General features: G+C 38.8%; 1 protein-coding gene across 5 annotated transcripts in view; it reads right to left on the bottom strand.

The window, feature by feature from the left end:
* The window catches only part of fz (frizzled class receptor), a 120627-nt gene that overhangs the window by 87653 nt on the left and 8195 nt on the right, over positions 1 to 24779 (bottom strand). For 2 of the 5 annotated variants that reach the window (XM_070215860.1, XM_017140959.3), the window contains exon 1: positions 13228 to 14668. The exons of 1 other annotated variant lie outside the window; for it this stretch is intronic. In XM_070215860.1, coding sequence (XP_070071961.1) covers positions 13228 to 13899 — 672 coding nt within the window. In that variant the 5' untranslated portion in view covers positions 13900 to 14668. Of the gene's footprint in view, positions 1 to 13227; positions 14669 to 16153; positions 16497 to 18998; positions 19200 to 24779 lie in introns of those variants that run through there. 2 more of the 5 variants (XM_070215861.1, XM_044393994.2) reach the window with 2 other exon arrangements.

The raw sequence follows: 24779 nt of genomic DNA, 5'->3' as shown, positions 1-24779 counted from the left end.
GGAAATTCAGTTTTCAAACCATTGAAGACCAAAAAAAAATTAAAAGAATGCAAAATAAATAAACAAAAAAATTGAAGAGAAAGAAAAAGCGTGAAAGAGATAAAAAAGCAAAAAAAACCGAAGAGGGCAGCACTGAATTGAACATTTATTCTATTCCCCGCTGGCTCTCATCGTGTGTATGAAGCACTTGAAACCAGCATATCATCGCTGGCTATAGACAAAAGTCGGGGCAAGTGAAAGAGACGGGGAGTCGTGAGCGGAACGGGGAACATGGAAAGAAAGAGACAAATGTGGTGAAAGAGAGACGAAAGGTCGGCCATCAGTGTCCAGGAATCGTTAAAACGCTTAGCACGTTTTTAATTATGCCAGCGAATGGAATACAGCGGGTTTGTTGGGGGTAACAAAGGAGGGGGCGGGTGGCTTGTGGGCGTGGCCCAGGGGGCTGTCGCCATTTATTTTCGGGGCTACGCTTGAAGTGGCAGACTGCGATTTCAACTTAACTTCAGTCTGCTTCTCCATTGTCTGTCCATTCATCAAATGCAAATTGCAGTTTTGTCGACAGGAAAACTACAGAAATTGTATGTAAATTTGGACAGACAAGGGAAAAATAGATCGGGAAAAGGTAAATGGTAACAAAATAAATCAGTAAGGTAAGTAATTTTTAGCCGTCACATTTAAACGCATTTTCAAATGTTTTTCGTTGCCTTTAAACATTCTTTACTGCTTAAAATAATTTTTAAATATACCTACTTATTTAAAATTATATTTTTTAAATCTCTCGATAAATTGCCCTGTCAGCATTCTAAAAATCCTGCCAACTGCTCCAAAATTGTAGGCCACTTTAAAAATCATACATTTTTCTAGCCATAAGCTTTGGAAACAAACAATAAAGACTATGGACAAATATTTAGCAGAGAACGAGGGGCAGCGAAAAATGCGAAAAAATAATTTAGCAAACACCAAAACTGCTGCAGGATATGAAAACTAAAAATAAAATCCAGACAAACTCGTTGGCCTGGCCTGAATATCTCTCTGTAAATTGTCCTGCGGCGATAAACTGAACAACAAAAAGCAGTTGATGAAATAAAAAACATTTTGGATAAATTGTAAAAGAACAAAAAACTGAGTTGATTTTTTCTGCTTTCGTATGGCAATTATTGAGTTGGCTTAGAATTTGCAATTTGGCTAGGAGTTTAACATGTTGCACAGACTGCGATTTGCTGTTGCAAGTTGCCAGTTGCCTGTTGCTTTCTTGGCTGCCGCCCCAAACTGCCCGCTGGCAATTTTCACAGTTTGTCAAGGGGCTGTGGAAAATGGGCAAGGAGAAAAAGTGCAGCTAAGTTCGCCTCCTTTCCTCTCCAGACATCAGTCAATTGTCCAACTGCAGCAGCAACTGTGGGTGCATCTCTCACCTCCTTTCGGCCTCTTTCCTGTTTGACTTGTTTGGCTGTTGTTTTTTCCACTGTCTGGGCTTAGAAACTCTGGTCTATTGACAGTAGCCATAATTTGTTTGTCTAGCTCAACGTGGCCAGGATGAGGCGAAGGGGGGTGGGCTTCGCTGAAGTCGAGTGGCAATTGCCAACTCCGCTGATGGCTTAAATATTAGATGTTGTGTTTTTTAGTTACTGTGTGTAGCTTTTTTTTTGCATTCACTTGGCCTGTTTGGGCAACAAAAACTGTTGACAGTTATAAATGATGGGGTTGGCTTTCGGTGGGTCCACTGGCTCATAGGAAGTGGCTATCGGAGGAGTGGACTAGTGACTGCCAGTCAGGCCCACAAGTGAGTACTTAAGTGTACCTAATCTGGGTGTCAAGCAGTGGAAAACGGTACCGCGGAAGTATAAACTAGAGAAATTCTGCAATTAAACAAATTCTGACTTCAGAATAATTCTGATTTGTTTGTATTTAAGTACCTTTGATACAAAATATTGTATCCTTAATTTAATTCACTGTTTAACCAGCGTGGTGGATGTAGTTCTTGTTCTAGAGTTCTTGAGTCCGCCAAAAATCCTCACATTTATGTTAAACATGTCGACTAAAAATCACTAATATAGAAAATGTAATAAAAAAAGTTAAATTCCTAATTCTATAATTATTCTTAAAAACACTTTTGAGAACACTGCTACTTTTCAAGTTATAAATTTAAATTCAATGCGAATCCGCTCCCCAACCCTTTACGGCGCCCAAATTGGCAAATCATTAAAAAGTACCCAACTGTACCCAAAAGGTATAGCAATTCCTTTAAGCTTTATATTTCCCAACAATAAAATAATACGGCACCGATATTAAAGTGCCTAAACACCTAAAATTAAGTGCCAGCCGAGCCTAAAAAGCAATTTCCAACCATCAGGAGCCATTAAAGCGGCAATTTGCATTCATTTCACCTTCAAAGCGGATACCCATATTTTGAGCTGTGCCATTATAACGGCACATAAATGTGCTAAATAACTGCTGGAGTTGTAATTCGATATCGCAAAAAATAGAAATCATGGCATTTAACCCATATTAGCCGTGGCAAATTGATTTGGTGGCCAGTTCCGCCCCTTCGCCGCCCACTTGTGACACACCAAAAACAGTGAGCATTTATCGATTATCGTTTTATCGCCGAGCAAATTTCCTTTCAAGATAAACTCACAGACAGACCAATGGCCATAAATTACGCACTAAAAGTTACACTTACCAGCCTGTGCCCAAGATAAATGTGCTCAGATCGATCTATCGGCATCAGATAGCCATCGATTGAGTTCCAGTCGGGGGCTTTCACTCTATAAATAATATAATCGAAGCAAGGCATATTGGTAATCGAGGCAAGGCTATCGCAACAATTTAATCGCCAACTTTAATTGTAAATCTTTTCGCACAAAAAGTGGCACACCATATAGACCCCCAGCTATTAATGGCTCGATTCGGTTTGGTTTGCTTTTGGCTCGGCATTATAATAATGCTCTGGTAATAGTTCGATGGCCATAGGCGTTATGCCGGCCAGCCGTATAAGGTCCTCGGCTCCCTGACATGGCCAGCAATTTTCACTCGATGCATTGACAGGTGGCCAACATGCAATGCTGGTTATGCATAAGTCCAAGGAGCTGCAGTTCCCAGTTCCCCAGGTGGGGAAAACCCAGGTGTGTGTATAGGTGGGGCGGCGAGCGAGGGGATATACACATATACATATAGCTCAAGCTGACCACAAAAATATGTCCAGTTTGCAACGGATGTTGGGAAAAAATCAGCATTCTGTTTGATTGTTTGCTCACCTGCTATGCAACCAGAAGGGAAGTAAGTGAATGTGTGTGCTGACTAGTCTGAGCTAAGGTTCTAGAATATTGGGAGATTTCACGAAGGAATAGGAGTTATTGCCTCCAGATGTGCATTTATAAATACCCTAACATCTACCGAAATGCCAGGTAAAAATGTTGCATGTCATTGTGTTTTTATAATACTGCCACAATTATTATTTATAGGAACTGCACTTAAAAAAATAATTCAAGCATAATGTTTAATTTGGGTATATTAAATGTAGATTTCAATAGTTCTTAGTGTATTGTTATTGGACTTGTTGACCAGACCCAAGTAAAATAAGTATTTTTATTAAACATTTTTTAAAAATGGTGCAGACATCTAAAGAATTTTATTTTAATCAATTATCACAAAAACAAATAGATACACATTTTAAACTATATTTTTTTATCGTATTTTTCGTTTGTTTTGTGTAGCAAATTTAATAATAAGTATTTATATTTTGAAGTATTGAGATTTAATTTTTAACTGTATTCAATCAAAGTGCCCCAATATCAAACTTTCCCACCTTGAAATCTGAAGAACCAGTCAAAAGACCCTTAAGAGCTGTCATGCGGACATCTAAAGAATTTTATTTTAATCAATTATCACAAAAACAAATAGATACACATTTTAAACTATATTTTTTTATCGTATTTTTCGTTTGTTTTGTGTAGCAAATTTAATAATAAGTATTTATATTTTGAAGTATTGAGATTTAATTTTTAACTGTATTCAATCAAAGTGCCCCAATATCAAACTTTCCCACCTTGAAATCTGAAGAACCAGTCAAAAGACCCTTAAGAGCTGTCATGCGGGCTAGTTTTTTTTTTATCACACCGCACTTTAAGTATTTTTAAACCAGAGATGGGACACTCGCCCGAATCCCCAGATCCCCGGATCCAGAGTCAGTTGCTGAGGCTGCGACTTCAACCTGTATCTGCAGGTGCTCTGATTGTGTTTGCTTGTCCGGCATGCGTGCTGCAGATGATCTGCAGGGGGACTGTCCGCTGGCCCTCTGCCAATCTCCCTCGAAGTGAATACAGAGATTTTAATTAAATTAAACTTTACTTTGAGACACGTGTCAGACGGACAGACCGGCATCTCGTGCTATCGACATCTCTCGATGGGCTGGGCCGTAAGATTTTTACGACAATTTTTTTTGTGTGCTGCCTGCCATTCTGTTCTTGCTCGTGTTATTCAATTAAAGCTGGGACTCTGCTTCGGTTTTAATTGCATGAAAAATGGTTTTTCCTTTTCTTGTTCTATGCCAAAAGGAGGAGGCCTCTAATTGATTGCCAGAGATTGAGTTTTTGAGGCCTGTGAGGATGTGAATATTTCAATTGGTTTGCCTTGCCAAGGCAAATAACTAGTTCGAGTTTGCAGTGAGAAAAATCGGTTTAAGTCAGAAAAGAATGAGGGTAGCTTTTTCCAATATTCTAATGAACAGGTTATTTAAATATTGTTTTATTTTTTTGTTAATAAAGTGATTCAAAATCCACCTCAAAGTAACCCTCAATTTCGCTTTGACTTTTCCGCCTCATTTTTCCCCTCTTAACCTGACCCACATCATATTTTATCCTCAAGATTCATTCGGCACATAAACAACCTTCTCCACATTTCATGGGGCTGCCAAAACATTTGACTTGTTCACCCACTCCCGAAAAAGCGAATCTATCGTGTTTCAGGGTATTTTATCCAACAAAAACATGCACAAACGGGGATCCGTAGCCCGGGCTACAAACTCGTAAACTCAACACAATTTGGTCACGATTTAGGCGACGCACACGCCAAAAATTCATCGACATGCAAAGCTCTCTTTTCTCCTGCCACCCAGCCAATCAACCAATTTGCCTGATAAGAAGCGTTTAGCTAAAAACATGCGCCAAATTACACCAAATTTCTCACTGTAATGCGAACAACTCCCCGACTCCCCAGTTCCACATCCCCAAAACCTCTGGCAAAATGGGAACTAGTTTTTATGGCTCCGACATAAATCAAAAGAGACCTTCCCATGCCATTCGGAACAATCGAAGTTTTGTGACGCGTCACGCAAATCTCGATAGCAACGCACATACCCATGAACATGAAGGCAAAGGAAAAAAAACAATTTCCACTTGTCAAAAAAGGAAAATTTCATTTGACGTAATGTCAGGTAGCGGGGGGAAAATAAGGAAAGCTGGAATTATCTCCCAAACGTAATTTGACTCTGCCGTAAACATAAATCCAGGCGAATCACAAATCATTGCTAGCAGTGCGATTCGTCATGAAATCAGGACATCAGGATGAATTCCCATCATCCTTGGCCAATTCCCATTCGCATTCCGATTGCCTCATCGTAATTAACGCGACAATCAAATGCGAGCCGCCAAATGTCGCATGATTGATCCGAACATCAGTCAAATGATGACCAAATGGCCAAGAGCAAAAGTGTCCAAATTTTGGCCGTTTCCACTGGGCTTCCACTAGACTTTTGGCTTCGGATTTCAGTTGGCCAACACGCAGCATCCACATTATGTTCAGCAAAGTCATGGCGAATGGTTGTAACCATCATCAATTCGATTCGTTTTGACTATTTTGGGACTTGGGCTTTATCAGTTATTTTATCTTATATCTTGATCATTGTTAAGAGGCTAACTAGCTATGTGGAATATAAACAAGAAAATTCCAGGGTTCAGCAATTAATATTTAGAATTTAATTTTAAACAAGAAAGGAAGTTTACTTCGGCCAGCCGAAGAAAGAAAGTAAACTCATATTTAATTTAAATTCCAGGTAATTTAAATTTTGTTTCCTGGTATAAATAGGTCTAGCCAAATTAATTTAAATTTTAAAACTACAGTTCATTATGATTTAGTCGGGACTCTAGAGTATTTCTAATGCCCCATTTATCCACAAGTTTTATGGGTTTATGCAACCCCACGCTTTGTCTTCTGGAGGGCCTTAACTGATTGCTCCACATATGCACGCTCCATAAGTCCGAGATGATTTACAGTTATGACAATTTTAAGTTGGTTCATTAGTGGGACACACAGATACCCAACGTGGGCTGGCTGTGTGCGTGCCTGAATGTCTGTGTTATGATTGAAGATGATTACAAATGTCTTGTTATGGCCCCGGAAAACCCCTTTCGCCGAGGAAAGCCCCGATCGCTATCCATTCGTAGTCGTCCCCGGTCGTCAGCTGCTCATCTGGATCTCCACTCGGCAGTTCCGTGGTGTGTCTGCACTTTAATTAATAGCCACTGTCAGCATTTTTGAGTAAAGCATCCGCCAAGATGCCCCTCGCTCCCCCACAGATTTCAGTTGCATTTAAGTAGCTGCATTATGGCCATAACTGCAGAGCTAAATTATATCTAACTAATGGTTGTTTGCGTAGTTTTCCAGTGGCCCGTCATGTCGGTTTTTTGGGGGCGGATGAGGGGGCGGTTGCGGGTTTAACGTTAATTGAATGATTTTTGCTTGCTTGAGATTCCAGAATCGTTTTACTTTTTTCTTCCTACATGCCAGCCATATGTTGCCAAGAACTTTCTCTATTTGGTTGTGGCAGGTTTTTCACACCGCAATGTTGAGGAGCTCAGAAAAAGTGGGGAATTTCTGATTATTATCTTTAATCGCGTGTTGAAGAGGGAGTTGGGATATGTGCTTTTCCTTGGTTGTTATTAAATTAGTACGAATAAAATATTATTATTTATATCTTGCTCGTAATTGATTAATAAGAACAGCTATTACAACATATTATCATCGCTCTCAAGAAGTTGAAGAATTCAATAAATTTACGTTTGGTATAAAGTTGTATATTTTGTTAAATAAAATAAAATGGAAGTTGTGTCCATCAAGAGATTAAAGAAGTAGGCATTCCAGCAACGATCTTAATTTTTATTGCAAAGCCTTTATTTTATATTTCCTGTCCTGAGCAATTACCACTTTATTGACGCATTTCTCAAAATATATTCCCGTCATTCTTTAGGGGATTACGACAGGACATTATCTTTATGTCTTGGCTCAAGGCAGATCCTTCTTAATGAATCCCCACTTTGATCACCCGAAAACCAGCTGCTGGCTGACTATTCAAATACGATGATCTGTAAACCTTTAACAACTTGGTTTTTTCCTCCTTGCCTTATATGTATGCTCACCATACACCATGGAATATACCTTATATATAATCCCGATTCAACCCACATGCAGACTGGTTGGGTTTTGTGTGGCTGCTCCTCCTTTCCTCACTCGCTTGGAGCATAAAATTTATGATTTGCCTTTTCGGTTTGCCCGTTTTACTTTTTGTCCCCAACACAAACTCGTTTTCAGCCTTTCCATTTGTGGACTTTGTGCGCCTGCGTGGCTTCCTTTTTTTGCACATTTCAGTTCAGTTTTTAATTAAGTCTTGTGTTGTGTCGGGTATGCGAGGTGTTAACTGAGTTCCAAGAGACGAAGCCAATTTGTTGCCCCAAGGAGTTCCATTTTCAATCTAAAAATATTGGAGTTTATTGGCCTACGGGCGAGGGGTCCGTCCGGCCACTTAGTATGTCAGTCAGCCATCTTTGGAGGCACAGGGACCCAAATATTTCAGTTTATTTGCAAAGAAGTTATGGCCCCTTCGTTTCACTTTTGTTTGCCATTGTCTGGGCCCAAACAGACAATGGGCATTATAAATTCATCAGACAGACGTGGTGGTGGCTTGCATGCGAGGAGCCCTGCATAATGTATATGGATCTCAGTCTGAATCTGTATCTGTATCTGGGGGTATCTCAAGTATCTGTAAGATGCCTTTTGCCATCGCAAAATGGCGCAGCGCTTCAAAGAACAATGCAAAACAGCCAAACAGACAGCAAACAACAGCAGGCTGGAGAGAAAAAAGGACGCCGTCTGAGGTTGACATTTGTATTCGGTTCGCCTTTGTTTTTAATTGTGTCAAATTTTGTATGGCCCGAAAGGGGGTGGTCTTTTCCCAAAGTGGAGCACTGCGGTGCACGTAGGTGCAAATGAAAGCCACTTCATTGAAAGAATCCTGTGGCAAGAGCCCAACAAAAAGATGTGAATGGCACCGATGTAGGTTCGGTTCGAGGGGCTTTACCTCTGTGTGCTCTGACGGGGGCTTAGTTCAGAGAACGGGGTGTTAGTTCTATGATTAAAAGGGACAAACAATATGGGCGAATATGTGTTTCAGTTTCATGCTCTAGTTCGTCCAACAAAAGCGGGAATCGCTCGGAGGGAAACAGAAAAGTTTTGCGAAAATTGAAACGCAAATACACGGTTTTTTTTAGTGTGAATGGTGCAGCTTTTACTCAAATTTAGATAAAGATTTTTCAGCATAAAAAGGTTACTCATATATTACAGGAATTTTTGTCATTAATTAGTCAATTTCTACCTTTTAAAAAATATCTATACTAATTTCATTTAACACTAAACGGATTTAAAGTAACTAAAACCATATTGAATCAACTTACAGTTCTGAATTGTCCAAAAATTCCTCTATTCTTCAAACTAAAACAGAAACATTACGTGCAGTTGAATTATTTGTATAGATACATCAACCCCAACACTTTCGGTGTAAATTGCTTAGATATATTTTGTGTCGCATTTACAAAACAGCCAACACAAAAAATACCCGACCAGCCAGCATTTAGTTTTAGTAAATGCAAAATAAAATCAGAGAAAAAACATTTTGTGGAACCGAAAAAGGTGACAACTGAATTGTGAATTGCATTTTTGGGGTGCGGTTAGCCAGAGTTATTAAAGCAAATGATAAAATGGCCTGTGCTGTCCGCCAAATGGACTGTCATTAAGCGGCTGGCAGTAATTAAATATTTAAACATATATAACTGGCCCGCTGTCAGGCAAAAGTCAAAGCCAAGCATTAGCATTTCGTTAACAATTCGGCTCCAAGTTCGATGCATGGAGCATGAAAATACATATATTTCAAAACAAAATCAACTTCTGTGGGCGGCTCAAAGTTGTGTCATAAAAGTCGGTGCCCGGGAATTATTGTCAATCTACGAGTGGTAACCTCAGCTCTAAAGCGTTTTCTGTGTGGGTCTCTCACAAGTGGATGAATGAAAATATTTTTAGTTTCTTGGTAAATATTTTATTTTTGAGCTTTTACTTTCGTTCTTGATTGTCACTTGGTCAACTGGATTTTGCCTTGTCATCGGACACAGTTACAATGTCCTGCAGGACATTGCCTTGCCATGGCCAAAACGATTTTGTTGTCCTTATCGCTTTGCTTCAGGCCAGCCAACAAAACGATGAGGGGCAGAAAAGCGTGTGGGGATAAATTGTTTTCCCATTCTCTGGTCATTTTTATGGATTTACAGGACACGCTAGCTTTTCTCCGGCCCTCATCCTGTATCCTGTATCATTGTTTGTCTGTGCTTAAGTAGCCGGAAGTAGATTTTCCCCTTCCCCGGCGAATTAATTGAGTTGAAAACGCGTTTGTTGCAATTTCCCCACGATTGGCGGGGGGCAAAAAGAGATCCGTGTAAAAATAAATAAATAATCGTCATCGGCTTAACATTTATTGGTTATAAATTGAACAGCTCGAGCGTGAAATATAAAGTGGATTATAGTTTTAATGGAGACAAACAGATATGGCAAAAACAACAAAAGCCTCTGCCATAGCTCGCTACATATATTAAGGACCAATTTGAGGGATAAATTGCACAGATAGCTAAAGGAAATACAAGGAGGTTGGGTGGAAAATCCAGAGAGAGATTATCTCAGGGCTTAACGGTGAGTTGTTGCTGATGAGCTGCCGATGATTATGTTGATAACTGGCAGAGAACAAAAGAGGTCGGGTCAATAAAATAAAGCAGAGTAGTTTAGGGATTAGTTAGTGTACATCATGATGTACATTGTTAGGTATTTTTAATCGTCTAATAGTCTTCTTTAATATTAGAAAAAAATCGTGGATACATAAATGATTATACATTTTTTTAAATGTTCTATAATTTTGAATATTCCAATCCGGTTCTAAGCAATATTCTCAATATATTATTATGACATAAAATATAAAAAAGATAATTAAAAAAGTAACCTCTTAGAAATCCCAGCATATTTACCCAATTGATTTAATATTACTATTTGCTTCAGCTGTTTAAGTGTCTACATTTTCCGAACGCAGCATCCCTAGTATTTGTCCAATATCCTACTCAACTTCCCATTTACTTCCGGCCATCATTATCCCTTTTCCGTGGCAAATTCCTCCGAAACGTATACCATTAGATGACGTCAAAACCTTTTCAGAGCACACAGATTACCGAGGGGCAATGCCCGACTGATGGCTACATGTGTAGACAACTGGGCAACCAGACACTCTACACCCACCACCCGTCGCCCACCTTAACCCACAATGCCCGAGTCCCGATTGCAAACACCATCTAACCCATGGCAGGCAAAAATAAATTAATCAAAGAGCGCGAAAGGACAACAGTTTAGTTTTGTGGACGGGAGGGAAGGATTTCAGTTTGGTTGTTTAGGAAATCGTAAATCCATTAAAAGCCTCATTTAGAACGCTTTTGACGCATTTAGAGGGGGATAGGGAAGGTAGAATCACTCCGATTTGGGGATTATTTGTAGGCCCCAAATTGATTCATCCAGAGAGGAGACAGCCCCGACCAGGACTTTTAATTGTGGACGAATCCGTAATTGATTGTGCCCTCTTATGACTGCTGGCTTTCCACTCAGTTTCCTCTCAGACGGAAAACAGATTTTCCAGCCTCGCACTGCTGCCTTTGCGTAATGGATTCGGGGCAAGAAAAGGCCAAGAAAAAGGGCTGTGAAAAGCGAGCAAAGGGTTGATGTTTTTCATGCCCTACGGCCCTTCGCCTATGATTATTTCAGCACAGACTGAGAGAATTTCCACCTAATTCCATTCAGCATTTCTGACTCTAATTCATCCGGCCGTATTTTGCCCTTTGGTTTGGGTAATTGATTTGCGAAATTACATATTTTGTATGCCAGATTTTTGTTTGTACAAGTTTCAACAAGAGTGACTGGTTAATTTAGTCAAAAAGGTCTGATTGACAAGCCAATCGAGAAAACGGAGGGAGGAAAAAGTGAAAATTGAGAAATTAGCCCAAGATGAATGGAATTAATATTTAATATTTGGCTTACAGGCAAACTTTTAAGAGGTGCCTTTGGGATAATCAAAATCATTTAAAGGTGTCGAGGGAAAATGTTATTTCACGGATTAGAGTCGAAATAGGTAAGTGGCAATTAAAAGATTTGATTGCATACAAAACAAATACATTTAATTTATTTCAAAGATATTTAAATGATCACTTCTTCAACCGATACGCAAAGAAATATACAGTTAAATATGAATTATTTTTACAACTTGAAATAAGAAATAAATAACATTTGTATTTAAACTGCGGGTCTCTATAAATAAAGACCTCTTAACTTTTATCTTTAGAGCCCTTGTAAAACGAGTGTAAATACCTTTAATTTCTAACATGGCTTTTATATATTTATATGGTCGGATCATTATCAATCCAATAAGCATTAATTCACGCTCTCACACGGCGCGCTATTATCATTAACAGACACAGAGACCTATCTGGCTCATAAAGCACGGCAAACAGGGCCAAAACACACAAAGAGATACGTTCACAGATACAGATACATTTGCAGATACTCTTTCAGACAATCGTGATGTGGGCCAAATGCAATCCAGGCAAACAAGCTGCTAAATTTCGCACGCAGCTCTCAAAAGGCATTTAAGCACGGGTTCCCGGGACTCCGGCTAAACCAAAGATGCTGACAGCCATGATGATATGGGGATGGAAAAAAGGAAGGAAGGCCAAGAGGAACTGATGACACACAGCCAGGAAAAAACGAGACCAATCAAGAAAAAGCCAGCAAAAAAAAATGTACGCTAAGGAATCGCAATGCTAAAGTAGCTAAAAGATACACATGTATCCGCCAGATACCCAGACGCTGAGGGAAGTGTGAATTATCCTGCCTCAAAGTATTTAATGCGCCTTACACATGGCAGCGGGCAAACAACAGAGTGTCGGCTAAAAATAGCTAAAGAAAAAATCACAAGGAAAAAAACGTTGGAAACACATAGATGATGATCACTCATCCAAAACAAACACAAAATAAATCGTGGAAAATCAGTGAGTTGAGGGACTTAAGACCCCGAAAAAAAGATGCTGAAGGAAACGGGTGGAAAATTAATTAAAGAACGTGAAAATGCAACAGGCTGACCCAAAGGTTCAAGTTATTAAACATTCTTCGGTTCTTGTTACGTTTTCTTATTTTCCTGATATTTTTAAGCAGGCATTACAAATTACACAACTCCAAAAAGAACTAGTTTACCAATCCTCGACCGAAGCCAAAGAAACGATCTACCTGACGTTGTTAACCATCTTTTGTGAGATACGGGCAGGTAGAATGCGGGTCCGTCGGTGCCCTCTCTTTTGCTTTTTTCTTTTCTTGCCCGTTAAGGACCTCCTGCTGTTTTCCCTGGTGGTTGGAAATTGTTTTCTCGGCGCAACAGGATATGCATTTTTTCCATACACTTCTACTCTGCTCTACAAATTGAGTCTGGAGTTCAAATGAAGACATAAAAAATTCGTTGACCTACATGGGGCCAACAAAAAAAGTATGGCATATTAACTTCCTGGAATAATCGAAATGTGAACTAAAGGGTTTCAAGTGAGGGCGTAACAATGCAAAATTCAAACTCGTTTTTCCAGTATTTTTATGTTGAACATTAACCAGCATGCTTGAATTTCTTTCTGTATTTTTAAAACTCCGACGGAATATTGTATGAAACTAAGGAAACCCGACGGATACTTTTATTGATCTTCTTATACAAAATAAGTTCTGAATTGTGAATTTTAATTGTAAAATGTATGGACCCATTTAACCTTTTGACCTCCAATTATGATTAAAACTCTTTACTTACTGACTGTTCTTATTATATTTTTTTATTGGGAAACTCACCTTTCCGCCAACTTTCAGTTCGTAGCCCATGCCCAGCGGTGTTTTCAGTTGCACGGGACAGACGAATCCGATGTTGCGGTGCGGACTTTCCACGCCCGTCTGGTGTTTCCGGGTGGTGACCTTGGCCACACTCCTTGTGGGCGTGGCCGCCGTGGAGGCCGACGAGGTGGTATTCTCGGCCACGCACAAATGCTCCCCGCCATGGACGGGAAACTTGGAGCACTCGAGATTTTCCGGCCAGTTGAAATTGTAGGTTTTCATCAACTTTTCACACACTCTGGCCGATTCGCACAGAGATCGGCAGGGCGGTATAGGTATCTCCAAAATAGTGCAGACCGGAACATATAGGGAGCAGAGGAACAACTGGAGATCATCGCTGCAGCCGATCTTTACGAGCGGAGCGAACTGATGGACCTCCAGACCCGCTTCTTCCTGCTTTGTGTGTCCAATAAGATTCGGCATAATGGTCATGTTGTACGGGATATTCTTGCAGATCGAAATGGTGATGGGTTCGCAGCGATTGTGATGGGGTAGTCCATCCAATTCGGTCCCAGAACTGGACATCAAACCCCCGCCGCTGCGATAATAGGGGCTGGCATCCAGGGGACTTTGATCGTAGCGCTGGACGCCTTGTATCAAGGTGGGTAAAATAAACAGGATCTGACGCCACATTTTGGAATTTTTCGCTATCGCTCTTTATCTCTGTCAAAGAACTTTTCGGGTATCTACTTCGATTTCTTTAAACACTTTTAAAACACACACATGTTGCTTTACTTCATACGCTCACTTGTACACCGGTGAAATATTTATTTGATTTATTCTTTTTCTGTTTAAAAAACTTCACTCCCACGAAACACTTAACACCTTTTAAACATTTGCCGCCGGCAAATATTTAGTTTGGCCTTATAGGCAAATAATAAATATATCTCTCTATTCTATTTGCGTTTGCTCTTTATTTTGTTTGGACTTATTTTTCTTATTTGCAAAATATTATTTAGCTTAACGATTGGGTTTTGAATTTGTGGTCCGCAAAATATTATTTTCTCAAATTATAATTTGTTGGGGTCTTTAGACCTTATTTACGTTTGCTTTTTATGTTATGTGGCTTTTATCTGGCAAAGTACCGACTTTGCCTGGGCTTTACTTTTCATAAAGTATACTCTTTATCTTTCTGTTTGGGGCATTTATACCGTAAGTGCAAATTATGCCTCCCCCGCTTTTAGTAGTTGCCCTTATTTCTTTTTAGCACTGGTTCGAAAAACGCGCAAAAATAACCGTACAACCGGGGTCGGAATTCACTTGTCTTGCACGGGGTTTACGTCAAAAGTCGAGAACGGAGCCGGAGTTCGAGTCGAAATTAATCCGCGAGCACATCCGCATGGCATGGCATACGCTGACAAACTGAGGAACTGAGGCACTGACAAACTGAGGAACGGAGGCACTATAGCACTGCGAAAGCAATGGATGGTCGTCGCACAGTGGCGCCTTTTGACTTTTTTTTGGTAATAAATCATAACTTTTGAACCAGTGAAGATAATTGAATTTTGTAAACGGCAAATGATAGATAATTGATCCACCTTTCAAATTATTGCTTGAGACAGGGAGTGGGCGTGGCAGAGGCGTACTTACAAATCGGCAAAGTCAGAATTTAAAAACAAATCCATTTTTTTCCGACAAAAAAAAACTTTTTTTAAAAAGTTTTTGTTTTTTTTAGTTTCTTTTTTCATGTTGTAATTTTTAAAACTTATTAAAAAAAAAAAAATAAAAAATTGGAATTTTTAAAAAAAATTAAAAAAAAATTTTTTTTTTTTTAAAAATTACGTTTTGTTTAGTTTATTTTTTTATGTTTTAATTTTTAAAAACTAAAAAAAAAAAAAAAAAAAAAAATTAAAGTTTTTTTTTAAAAATAAAAATTTTTATATTTCATGTTTTTTGAAATAATGGTCACAATTTGGTAAACTTGGTAAATCCAATAGACTTAACATTTCTGGACTATAATTACTAGATTCTGTGACAAGGTTGTGATTCCATGACCCTAGAATACAGTTTGGATTCGCACATACTAAATTCAATGCTTAGGCAGCGTAAGTTGTTTTGAGCTGGCAAAAGTGGCTATTTTCGTTTCTGAATAACATTTAAACGTGATTTTTTACAGTAACATGATATATACCAAAATTTAAGGAATCTCAAGGGCTATACAGTTTAAAGTTTTAAAGAAAATCGTTAGAGCCGTTTTCGAGAAAAATAAAAAAAACTAAACAAAAAAATTTAAAAAAAAATTGTTTTGTGCATATCTTTTTCAATATTACATTTACACAAACTACATATAGGAGGCGCTTAAAGCTTTTTTAAAAACCTTTCAAACGAGATACAGCACAAGTCTGTTGCTTCTGTAGTTTAGAAGTTACGGCCTTCCGTATTTTAGCTATTTATAGCTGTTTTCCCGCTAAACTAGCGAGTTTTTCCAAAAGTGGTAGAACTAAAATTTCTTATATCGAGCTGTTGAACATCATATAAAATTTTCAGGACTTTAAAACCATGTTTTGGACAAATCTTTCACAAGGTTGCGCCATATGCAATTTCTTGGACCATGACTTTTTTCCCTTTTTTGGCTCTTAAAACCGCGGACGCAGGCGGACGCAGCTACAACTTTCGTAATATCAAGAAGAAAGTCCAAATAACGTTTTACGGAAGTATAAAAAAAATAGTATTAAATAGTTTTTTTTATTTTCCAATCCGTGGAAAAAAGAAGCAAAGCGATTCGATACCTAGTTTTTAAGAAAAACCCCCCGGAAGTGCGAAAAATTACCTAAAAACGGTGTGTTTTTTTTAAGTGAAAAATTGTTCAACTTTGAAAATTCATATCTTTTACAAAAATTTTTTGATTTGAAAAAGGGTTGCATATTTGTAATAGTGGATCAATTACCTGTCGATTGGTATGGGTCACAACTTTCTAGGACAAAGTCGAAAAAGTGATTTATTGCACGTTTTTTGGCCCAAGGCGCCACTGTGCGTCGGCGGGTCCAAAACACAGGGGTCTTACAAAGCCGCTCTCTCTCTCTCTCTCTGTCTGTCGCTCCCACGCTGAATATGCGCTCTTTCGCTCCGTGGGTCTATTCAGCTATATGCACTGGGGGCGACCTTGAATTTGACACTCTCGGTGGGAGAAAAAGAGAGCCGGAGAGAGCAGAGCGAAAGACAGGGTGGTTATGCCATTTGTTTGGATGCTGTCCTTCTCGCACTCTGTCTCTTCTCAATTTCTCGGCCTCCTGTTGATTAGCCGACAGAAAAAGAAACATCAACAAACAACTAAATGGGGAGCGGGAAAATTAATTAGAATTTAAAATGATTATGCTATTGATAGGGAAAATATAAAATCAGGAGGCGGAAGCTCTGCCCAAATTTAGGGGATGTTGGCGGATGTGTACCTTTCTGTGGATTGCTTTTGGGATCAACAAGCTAAATTTGTTTTATATTTATCATTATTATTTAAGAAAGATTTAATAGAAAATGGAAATACCTCAAAGTCTTAACTATAGAATTATTAAAACCTACACAAATGCTTTCTTCCTTTAATTTTAATTTTAGTATTTCCTAAAATTTCATAGGTTTAAGATGCTTAGGTCATCGCACCTTTTATCTTTTTTTATCAATCCATCGATGTCCGTTACATTTTCCATTGTTCTATCGCTTTGGGTTTTCTTCAGCTGTCGCAAGTGCCGTTAGAAGACATTAGGTCGGGAATAGAGCTATGACTGCTCTCCTCCCCCTTTCTTTGCCCATGGAAATACATATTTGCACGCGTTAATTTCCTTGATTTTCTGCGACAATTTTTATCGCCGACAATTTCTCCGCGCACTTGCATCTATCATTTATCTTTATCTAAGCTTTTTTTGTCGTTTGTTTTATTTGCTTGCTTTTTGCTCGGCAGTTAATTAAGTCATTAACTTGCGTTTAATCTGCGCTTTAGCATGAGTTAAGAGAACTTATGCCCGGAATTTCTCTAATGACCCCTTGGTGGGCCGAGAAAGGGGCTTGTGGGGGGTTGAGCATCTGCTGCCAGTCAATAAACTTGTTATATTGACAATAATGATGACATTAGAGGAGTCTTCAGTCTTTTGTCTTTGTCACCTGTAGAACCCTTTTCTTCGATCAGGCTCTCTCTTTCCCACCGTACTTAACATATCTCTTTCAGCAGCATATAACTGGCTCTCTCGCACGCTCTTCTCCTCTCTCTTTCTGCCTCTCTGATAAACAAGTGTTACCGGTTTAGCCGGCAATAATGTTCATTCTATGCTCTTTTTCTCAGCTCTCTTCTTGGCTTGGCTTCACCTTTTATGCTCTGCCCCACCACCTTTCCCTCAATTTTGCTTGTTCTTCGCTTCTACACTTCGTCGGCTTGTTTAATAAAAAGCGCCAAAGTTGAGCCGCATAAAAAGGCTCTTTCTTCTCCGTCATTCTTTTCTCCTCTGACAGCCCCACTAAATACACTCAAAGAAAATGCGCATAAAAGGACTCAATGTTGATAATATAAAGATGTTACAATCCTTAGTGCTTTTAAACCCCATATTAAAAAGCGTATAAGTAGGCAACAATATATTTTGGGTCCGATAATCTAAAAAATTAACGCAAATACATTTATGGATTTTTTGAGGAGGTATTAACCACTTTTTTAAAGAAAGTTTAAATTGCCTTTTTTTTATTTTTGTTTGGAAAAATATTATTAAGTAGTGTAGAGTTTTTTACATACAAAGGTGGAAATTCTCTTGAGTTCGGAATAATTTTTTTTCAGTGCATATATGTCTTGGCTTCTGGCTCCATTGTTGTTGCTCAGTCGGTTTCCGTTTGCCGCTTGTTGTTGGAATTGCTGCTGTTTTGCAGTTGCCGCTCATTTTATGTTTACAAGTGAACGAACTTTGACGTTTTACTCTCTCTCTCTCTCACTGTCAATCTTTATTTCTCTCCTGCTCCCACTCTTTTGTTAGAAAGTGATTTTGTTGTTGTTGTTCTGGTGTCGTGTCTGTTTTTGGAATATGTAATTTAATGTAATTAAAATGGAATAAAGGCTAAAAATAACACCCCGAATGCAGATGAACTTCATTAGATAAGCGAAACTAAAATTGAATTAGCCTCTTCCTTTTTCTCACCTATTCTTCTCCATGTTTTAGGGAATAATTGTTTTTAATGACAGTTAATAAAGGGTTCGTACAGCACGCTATAAATGAAGCTAACTACAAGTAGAACGAATACTGTAAATAAATTTCTGAATATTGAAACAGGTTTAAAGATTTTAATTTTTACGTTTTGTAATAATAAATTAAGCTATATTTTATAAAATACATTAAAGTTCAATACAACTTAAAAAGGATATCTACAAACAAGTCCTTTCGAAAGCGAGCCACAAAAATTAAGGGGCTATTTTGTTATTTTCCTGTGTGCAGATTTTTAATGTTTTATTGTGGTTAATTTGGGATTACGATAGGGTTTTCCTCGCTGATTTCCCTCTCCAATTAGGCTGATTAGAGTGGTTCATGTTTCCCTTTCTTATGTAACTCCTCAAGCCTGTGATTATAGAGACTTTTTCTCCATAGAAAAGGGTAACCCAACTCATTTGTAGCCAACAAAATACAAGGGATAAACAAATCAATCCGCACAAGTTCAGTCATGTCTCACAAGGAAAGCCAAAAAATAAACAACCCCCCGGACCCACATGTGGGCTAATGCAAAAGGGACTTGGCCCTAAGCCATAAAAAGGGTTTTCAGTTACTTACATTGAAAAATACAAGTATTTACTTTTCGTTTGACCCTCCAAGAACCCACACCCCCTTCGAGTTGAGTGGGCGTCTCAAGTCACATTAGTGGAAACCCCACTCTTAACCCCGGAAAGGTCACGTGGCAGGCGAAAACTTTAGGCAAGAGTCACACACAGAAACCAAAGTGAAATGTCAACTTTTAACAGAGAGACCACAAATACTGACGGAAAGTATCTAGGTACATTAATCTATAGGAAATTTTACCGTTACTTTAACGTATTTTCTTTATTAGTAATGCGATTATTTCCGCTTATTTCTAATAATATAAAAAAAAAAATTTAGATGTCATTTAAGCATTAAATTCTAAAATGTAGGGGAGAGTGGGGGAATTTCGTCAGCATTTTTTCAAAGCTATTTTTTGTCCATCTTGAGACACGTTATCATATTTCTATTTTTATTGTTGAATGTGGTTAGCACCAAGCTTTAAAATGTGACATTCCCCTATTTTTTTAATTACCTTGGTGATTTATAAAATAATAAAATGTAAAACCAATATACTGGGGAAATCTCGCCACACAGGGGGGTAAAATCACCACACTACCGGGGCAATTTCGTCACCTGAAAAATGTAGGGAGTTTAACGCCTGTAAATATGCTACGTAAATATGACGTCCTATATTTGTTGCTGCTGCTGGTAGTCTGTTCGTTAGCCAGGTCGTCAAATATAAAAATATGTATTTAAAATAGGTGCGAATTTACCCTTAGCGTAGGGTGGCGAAATTAGGCGCGAAGTTAAAAATCACTGACGCAGAAATGCACATTATAGCACTGTGTATTATAAAAAAAATCGTGTATCTTATTCCTTTTGAATTGTGGCATACAGAAAAAATTTCGTCGAGAACTAAATGTAGCTTTTGAACTGTTAAAACACATTTAATATTATAGCTTAATTATCTTGGCCTTCTGTGCAAAACAAATGCATTGGTTGTGTCTGGCCGTCTTGAAGGACTAAAACAAAAAAATTATATATTTTTACGACTTATGGATTCCGAGATATTGCAGGTGACGAAATTGCCCCTGTGACGAAATTCCCCCACTCTCCCCTACTATTTATCTATTAGGTGACACTTAATTGATTAATTATTTTTCAAATTATAAAAATTTATATTAAAATATTCAGCTAATACTTATTTTTGTATAGTTATTTTATTGAAATTTTTTACTTTTGTGAATTTAACTTGTACCGTGACTTAGTAAGAAGAGAATCGTTCTCTTCCATTACTGACCTCTACGAACCAAGCCATCCTCTTCTCCACCCCTTTTGGGAGTTCACTTCCCTCTAATTAGATGTAAAAGCTCTTGGAAAAGCCCCTCAAGTGTATCTCTTGATTAAAAGTTTACAGTATTTGGTTTGGTTTTTGTACTCGGATTTTTACAGATCATTTGTTGCCATTTGGGCAATCACAAATGCCTACGGCGAAATTCATCAACTCCCCCGTTTTTCCTCCTTTTTCCAGGACCATCCAGACTGTTCTCATAAATAAAACATTTATTTACTTAAAAACAGCCAACGGCAGAAAGCTCAATTAAATTTTTTGAAAAATTGCCAGCGTAGACTGGCCTGGAAAAAGGGCAGTGGTGGGGTAAATGAAGGTTCGTTTTGGAACTGGGCATTGGTCAAGCATCGTTTGCAGCAATCAATCAAAGGGAGAAACGGAATCTCATTAAGTTCGCCGACTGCGTTCAATGCCCCCAACAACTGTTGCATAATATGGATTCAGGGAGGTTTAAAAAAGGAAAATAAAGTATGATAACAAACATTCGAGTAACAACTTGATAAAACAAAATATTACAACATTTATTTAGAACGCGGTTTATATTTTTACCATTAAATACAAAATGGAAAATGGTTGAGTTTCACTCGAAATATTATATTTAAATTTAAATATATATATTTCCTAAATTAAAGTTAAAATAATTATTTTAGTATAAAGTTATAATATTGATTTCTGTAGCTTGTATTATTTTCACGCCGCTCTTTTTTATATAGATTATGTATAATATTTAAAAGGTTTGGAAAAGTTCGTTTATTGTATACATTTCCCAAAAAAATCGTTTTAAGTGAAACCCCAAACTATCAATTAAACCTTCCTGCCACATTTGATTTGCCTGGCATGAATTATAGCGCAGTTCTTATGGGCAGCTACCCACCTCAAAGCCTCAGAAGTAGATTCCATCGCTCCACCATCTTTATGACCTCCCCGACCGCGCGCATAATTAATTGCACACCCCGCCCACCGACCGACGCCCACTTCCCGCCGCTCCCCGAGGCTAAAGGTCAGGAATACCGGAGTTCGCTGCGGTTCTATTTGGTTAAGGCTGCCCCTTGACTGCCTCGGTGGCTTGGGGTCGGGGTTTGGCTTTCGAGCTGCAGAAATTTGCAATTCGCTGGGCGCAGGCAATGCAATATCGCCCGTTTTCCCGTTCTCCCCCCGAGGGGAAAATCTGGCAAACCAGCATACGCTGCGTATGCGTGATAAATGTGCCCCGGTGTAGGCGGGGCAATCGATGCACTTAAAAGATTCTAAGTGTTGCAATTTTGGAAATGGGGAACGGTAAAACATTTGAAAATATAGGCGTTTTGTTAAATGACTTTAATAAATAATAAGGTCAATAAGACATGTCTATATGAAATTTCTTCGTTTTCGGGATTGATTATTTTTAGTTCATCATATTTAGGGTGTTCAATTGCGTTGCAAACGTTGTAAAGTTGTAACGAACACACTCGATGAGCGTTGTCCACCCTAACACCTCTGTCTACGTTTCGACCGGCCTACTCAGGGAGCTGGGTGTGGGTTTGTGTTAAGATAGAACAAGAGTGTCACAGAACTAACAGTAGTAGACAGAGAAACGATAACGATAAGAACTTAAACCCAACGGCTAAGATTCGGACGAGAGAGTGTACCTATCGAAGGTGGAGGCCCAGATGGTAATGGCCTCCTTCTATACCCACCCTACCTGTAAAGCCTCATCAGACTCTACCCTTAAACAACCGCTGCGCTACATTCTCTTAGGGGCCCTCAAAAGATAACAATTTAATTCATATTAAACTTCATCTTTAATACTTCAAATGCGATAATACGGTTCATTCTTAATACTAATAATGCTAACACTAAGTCCTTAAGACTAAAACGTTGCTTACGTTAAGCGACTCTCTATACGGTCTTGATTGTATTTACGATTGTTAAAAAGAAAAAGGAAAAGAAAGTATTTACTTTACGTTAAATCGTGGCTGATTACATTATGTTATCGATATACGATATTCTTATTCAATCCGAGGCCCTGAGGCCGATTACTTTACGTTAATCAAATGCAAACGATTATTATTTGATGTCTAATGTACGGTATATATTATATGATAGTAGTTAAGTAAATATATATATCAAATGTGTGGGCTTAGGCAAGAATGAATATATAGTTAAATGTTTTGACGGCTATGCCGTACTTACGAACTCTCCAACGAAGTCAGCAGGCCTGATGACGATCGATGTGTGCTGTAGAACTTTTAAGTGTTTATGTAATGGTTATATATGTCAATCTATATCATAAGCACACACGAAATAATGTTGGCTAAATAGGAATCGTAAAGTAAATTAGAATCGTATCTTAAATGTGTTGGAAAAGAAGAAAACTAAACTACTTTTACTTAATGCGATACAAAGAACAAGTTGGCAGCCCCGGCCAACGTGAACTAGAACCAGAATTGGAACTGAAATTCCAATTGGGATGAGACTTCGTGTTTGCGCGTGCTTGCGCGGATTTGACGCTTCGGCGGGATTCGTCCGAATTTCGTCCGACTGGATCGGACCTGTCGATTTTGGTGCGGTTTTTGCACGATGAAAACCTCACGCGGGCTTGGTGAGGTAGAAACGGCGTTCCTTGATGCCGCTTGCGGTTGGACGCTGACAAACTAGGTCCGGTATGACGAACAGTACGGTAGTCCAGGCGTGGAAAGGAGAAAAGATCCACTTCACGCGGTGTGCGCCTTTACAGAGATCCTTTATGTAGATTCAGGCGTGGCGATGATGAAATAAGACCCAGGCGTGGGCTCTGAGGAAATGTTAAATCCAGGCGCAGAGCTGATGCAAATCCTGGGCGTCGCGCTAGCGTGGCACTGATGCAACAAAAATGTTACCGCTGTAGCGGCTCCAGCTCCTTGCTGTGCGCAGAGGGAGGGCTCGCAAACTTTTGCAATTCTTGGAAATCGCACGTGGTCGGTGGATTCTGTGTTCTGGGAAATTCCAGTCAGAAAACGACAATATTTCCGAGAAATTAACTCACCAACAAGAATAGGAACAATAATAGGGGAAAATATGCAAAGATTAGCAGGAAAATCACTCGCGGATGATTGGATGCGATCGAATAAAGAATTTTTCCGGAGCGAACGAACTGGTCACGGGAGACGCCGATATAAAAGAGGCGGAAATCATGGCTTCTAGTGTGAACGTCGTATGCGTGAAATCCCAAAATCCTTAAGTATGGTATTTTCGGTTGATTAGTGTGAGGATCGGATCCTCGCTAATAGCAGGGTCGCATTTCGGGTGAATGACTTAGCTGCAATGTCTTCGCTAATACTTAGGCAAAAATATACTGACTCTCACAAAGTGTAAAAGTTTAAGGCAGTTCCAACAACAAATTCTATACAAAATAGTTTTTAAAAGTAGGCCTTTAAAACTATTTTGTATAGAATTTGTTGTTGGAATTGATTTACACTTTTACACTTTACAAAGTTTGCAACGCAATTGAACACCCTAAATGTCTTTTCAACAGTTCCTAAAATAATCGTGCAATACCACGACTTCATTTATTTATTTAATTTGTTTAAGATATTTTGGTTAGGTTCGGTTTTAAAACCTAGTGACTTGATGTCTATATGCGTAAACTTTGTTTTAAAAACATTTTCTTAAATTTACACTTTGTTTAAAAGTTACAGAAACAAAGGAAAAAAACAGAGGTAAATTTATAATAGGTAAGTTCCATTAAAAAAGTTTCCGCCTTTTTATTATAAAATATCTTTCTTATACCTGATTTCAGGTGTTAATTTTATTCGAGTGTAGAAAGAAAGAGCTGCGGAAATGTGTGTGCGGTTCCCACCTACGCGTGCCCTCCTCCAACGGACAACCGATGGTCAGGGGCGGTGGAGAAAATCGGGAACAAAGGGGTCTTGGTTCTGGCCTAGGGCGTTATTTATGCGATTTGGCTTACGACTTTTGCCGGCATTTCATGGGGAAGAGCGTGTGGAGGGACGAGTGAGCTAGTTGCGGAGAAGATTTGATCAACTTTTGCTGTGGGAGTCAAAGATTTTTCGCTTGTTGGTCGTCGGCCCATTTTCAACTTTGAACTGCATTTGATTTACATGCAAGGCGAGGGCATCCTTGATGATTTGGAGGGGGTGGCGAAGTACATGGAAACAGAGGTATTGCCCCCTATATGACAGGCGAAATGGAGTGGAGTTGAGGCGGAGTTGGAAGCTGGGCGAAGTTGTCGACAAGCTGGTTAATTGGGCGTTACAGAATTTTCGGTTGGTTTGGTACTGAGATTCGGTCTGGTTGGAGCTCAAATGGCTTCAGTTCCGTAGGAGCCACGGAATGGCGCTTTATATACACTTTGCCAGTACTACTCATATGTTGTTCTGCCTTTGATTATTTAAAGATTTCAGCTTAAGGTCAATGGAAGAGGTTTAAAAGTAGTAAGTATTGGAGAGGCATGACATTTGTATGTTCCTCCTACTTAATTCGTA

The sequence above is a fragment of the Drosophila takahashii genome, chromosome 3L (genome assembly GCF_030179915.1).
Source record: "Drosophila takahashii strain IR98-3 E-12201 chromosome 3L, DtakHiC1v2, whole genome shotgun sequence".
Lineage (NCBI taxonomy): Eukaryota > Metazoa > Arthropoda > Insecta > Diptera > Drosophilidae > Drosophila > Drosophila takahashii.
Note: the sequence above shows the minus strand (reverse complement) of the source record. Positions and strands in the feature narration are given on the sequence as shown.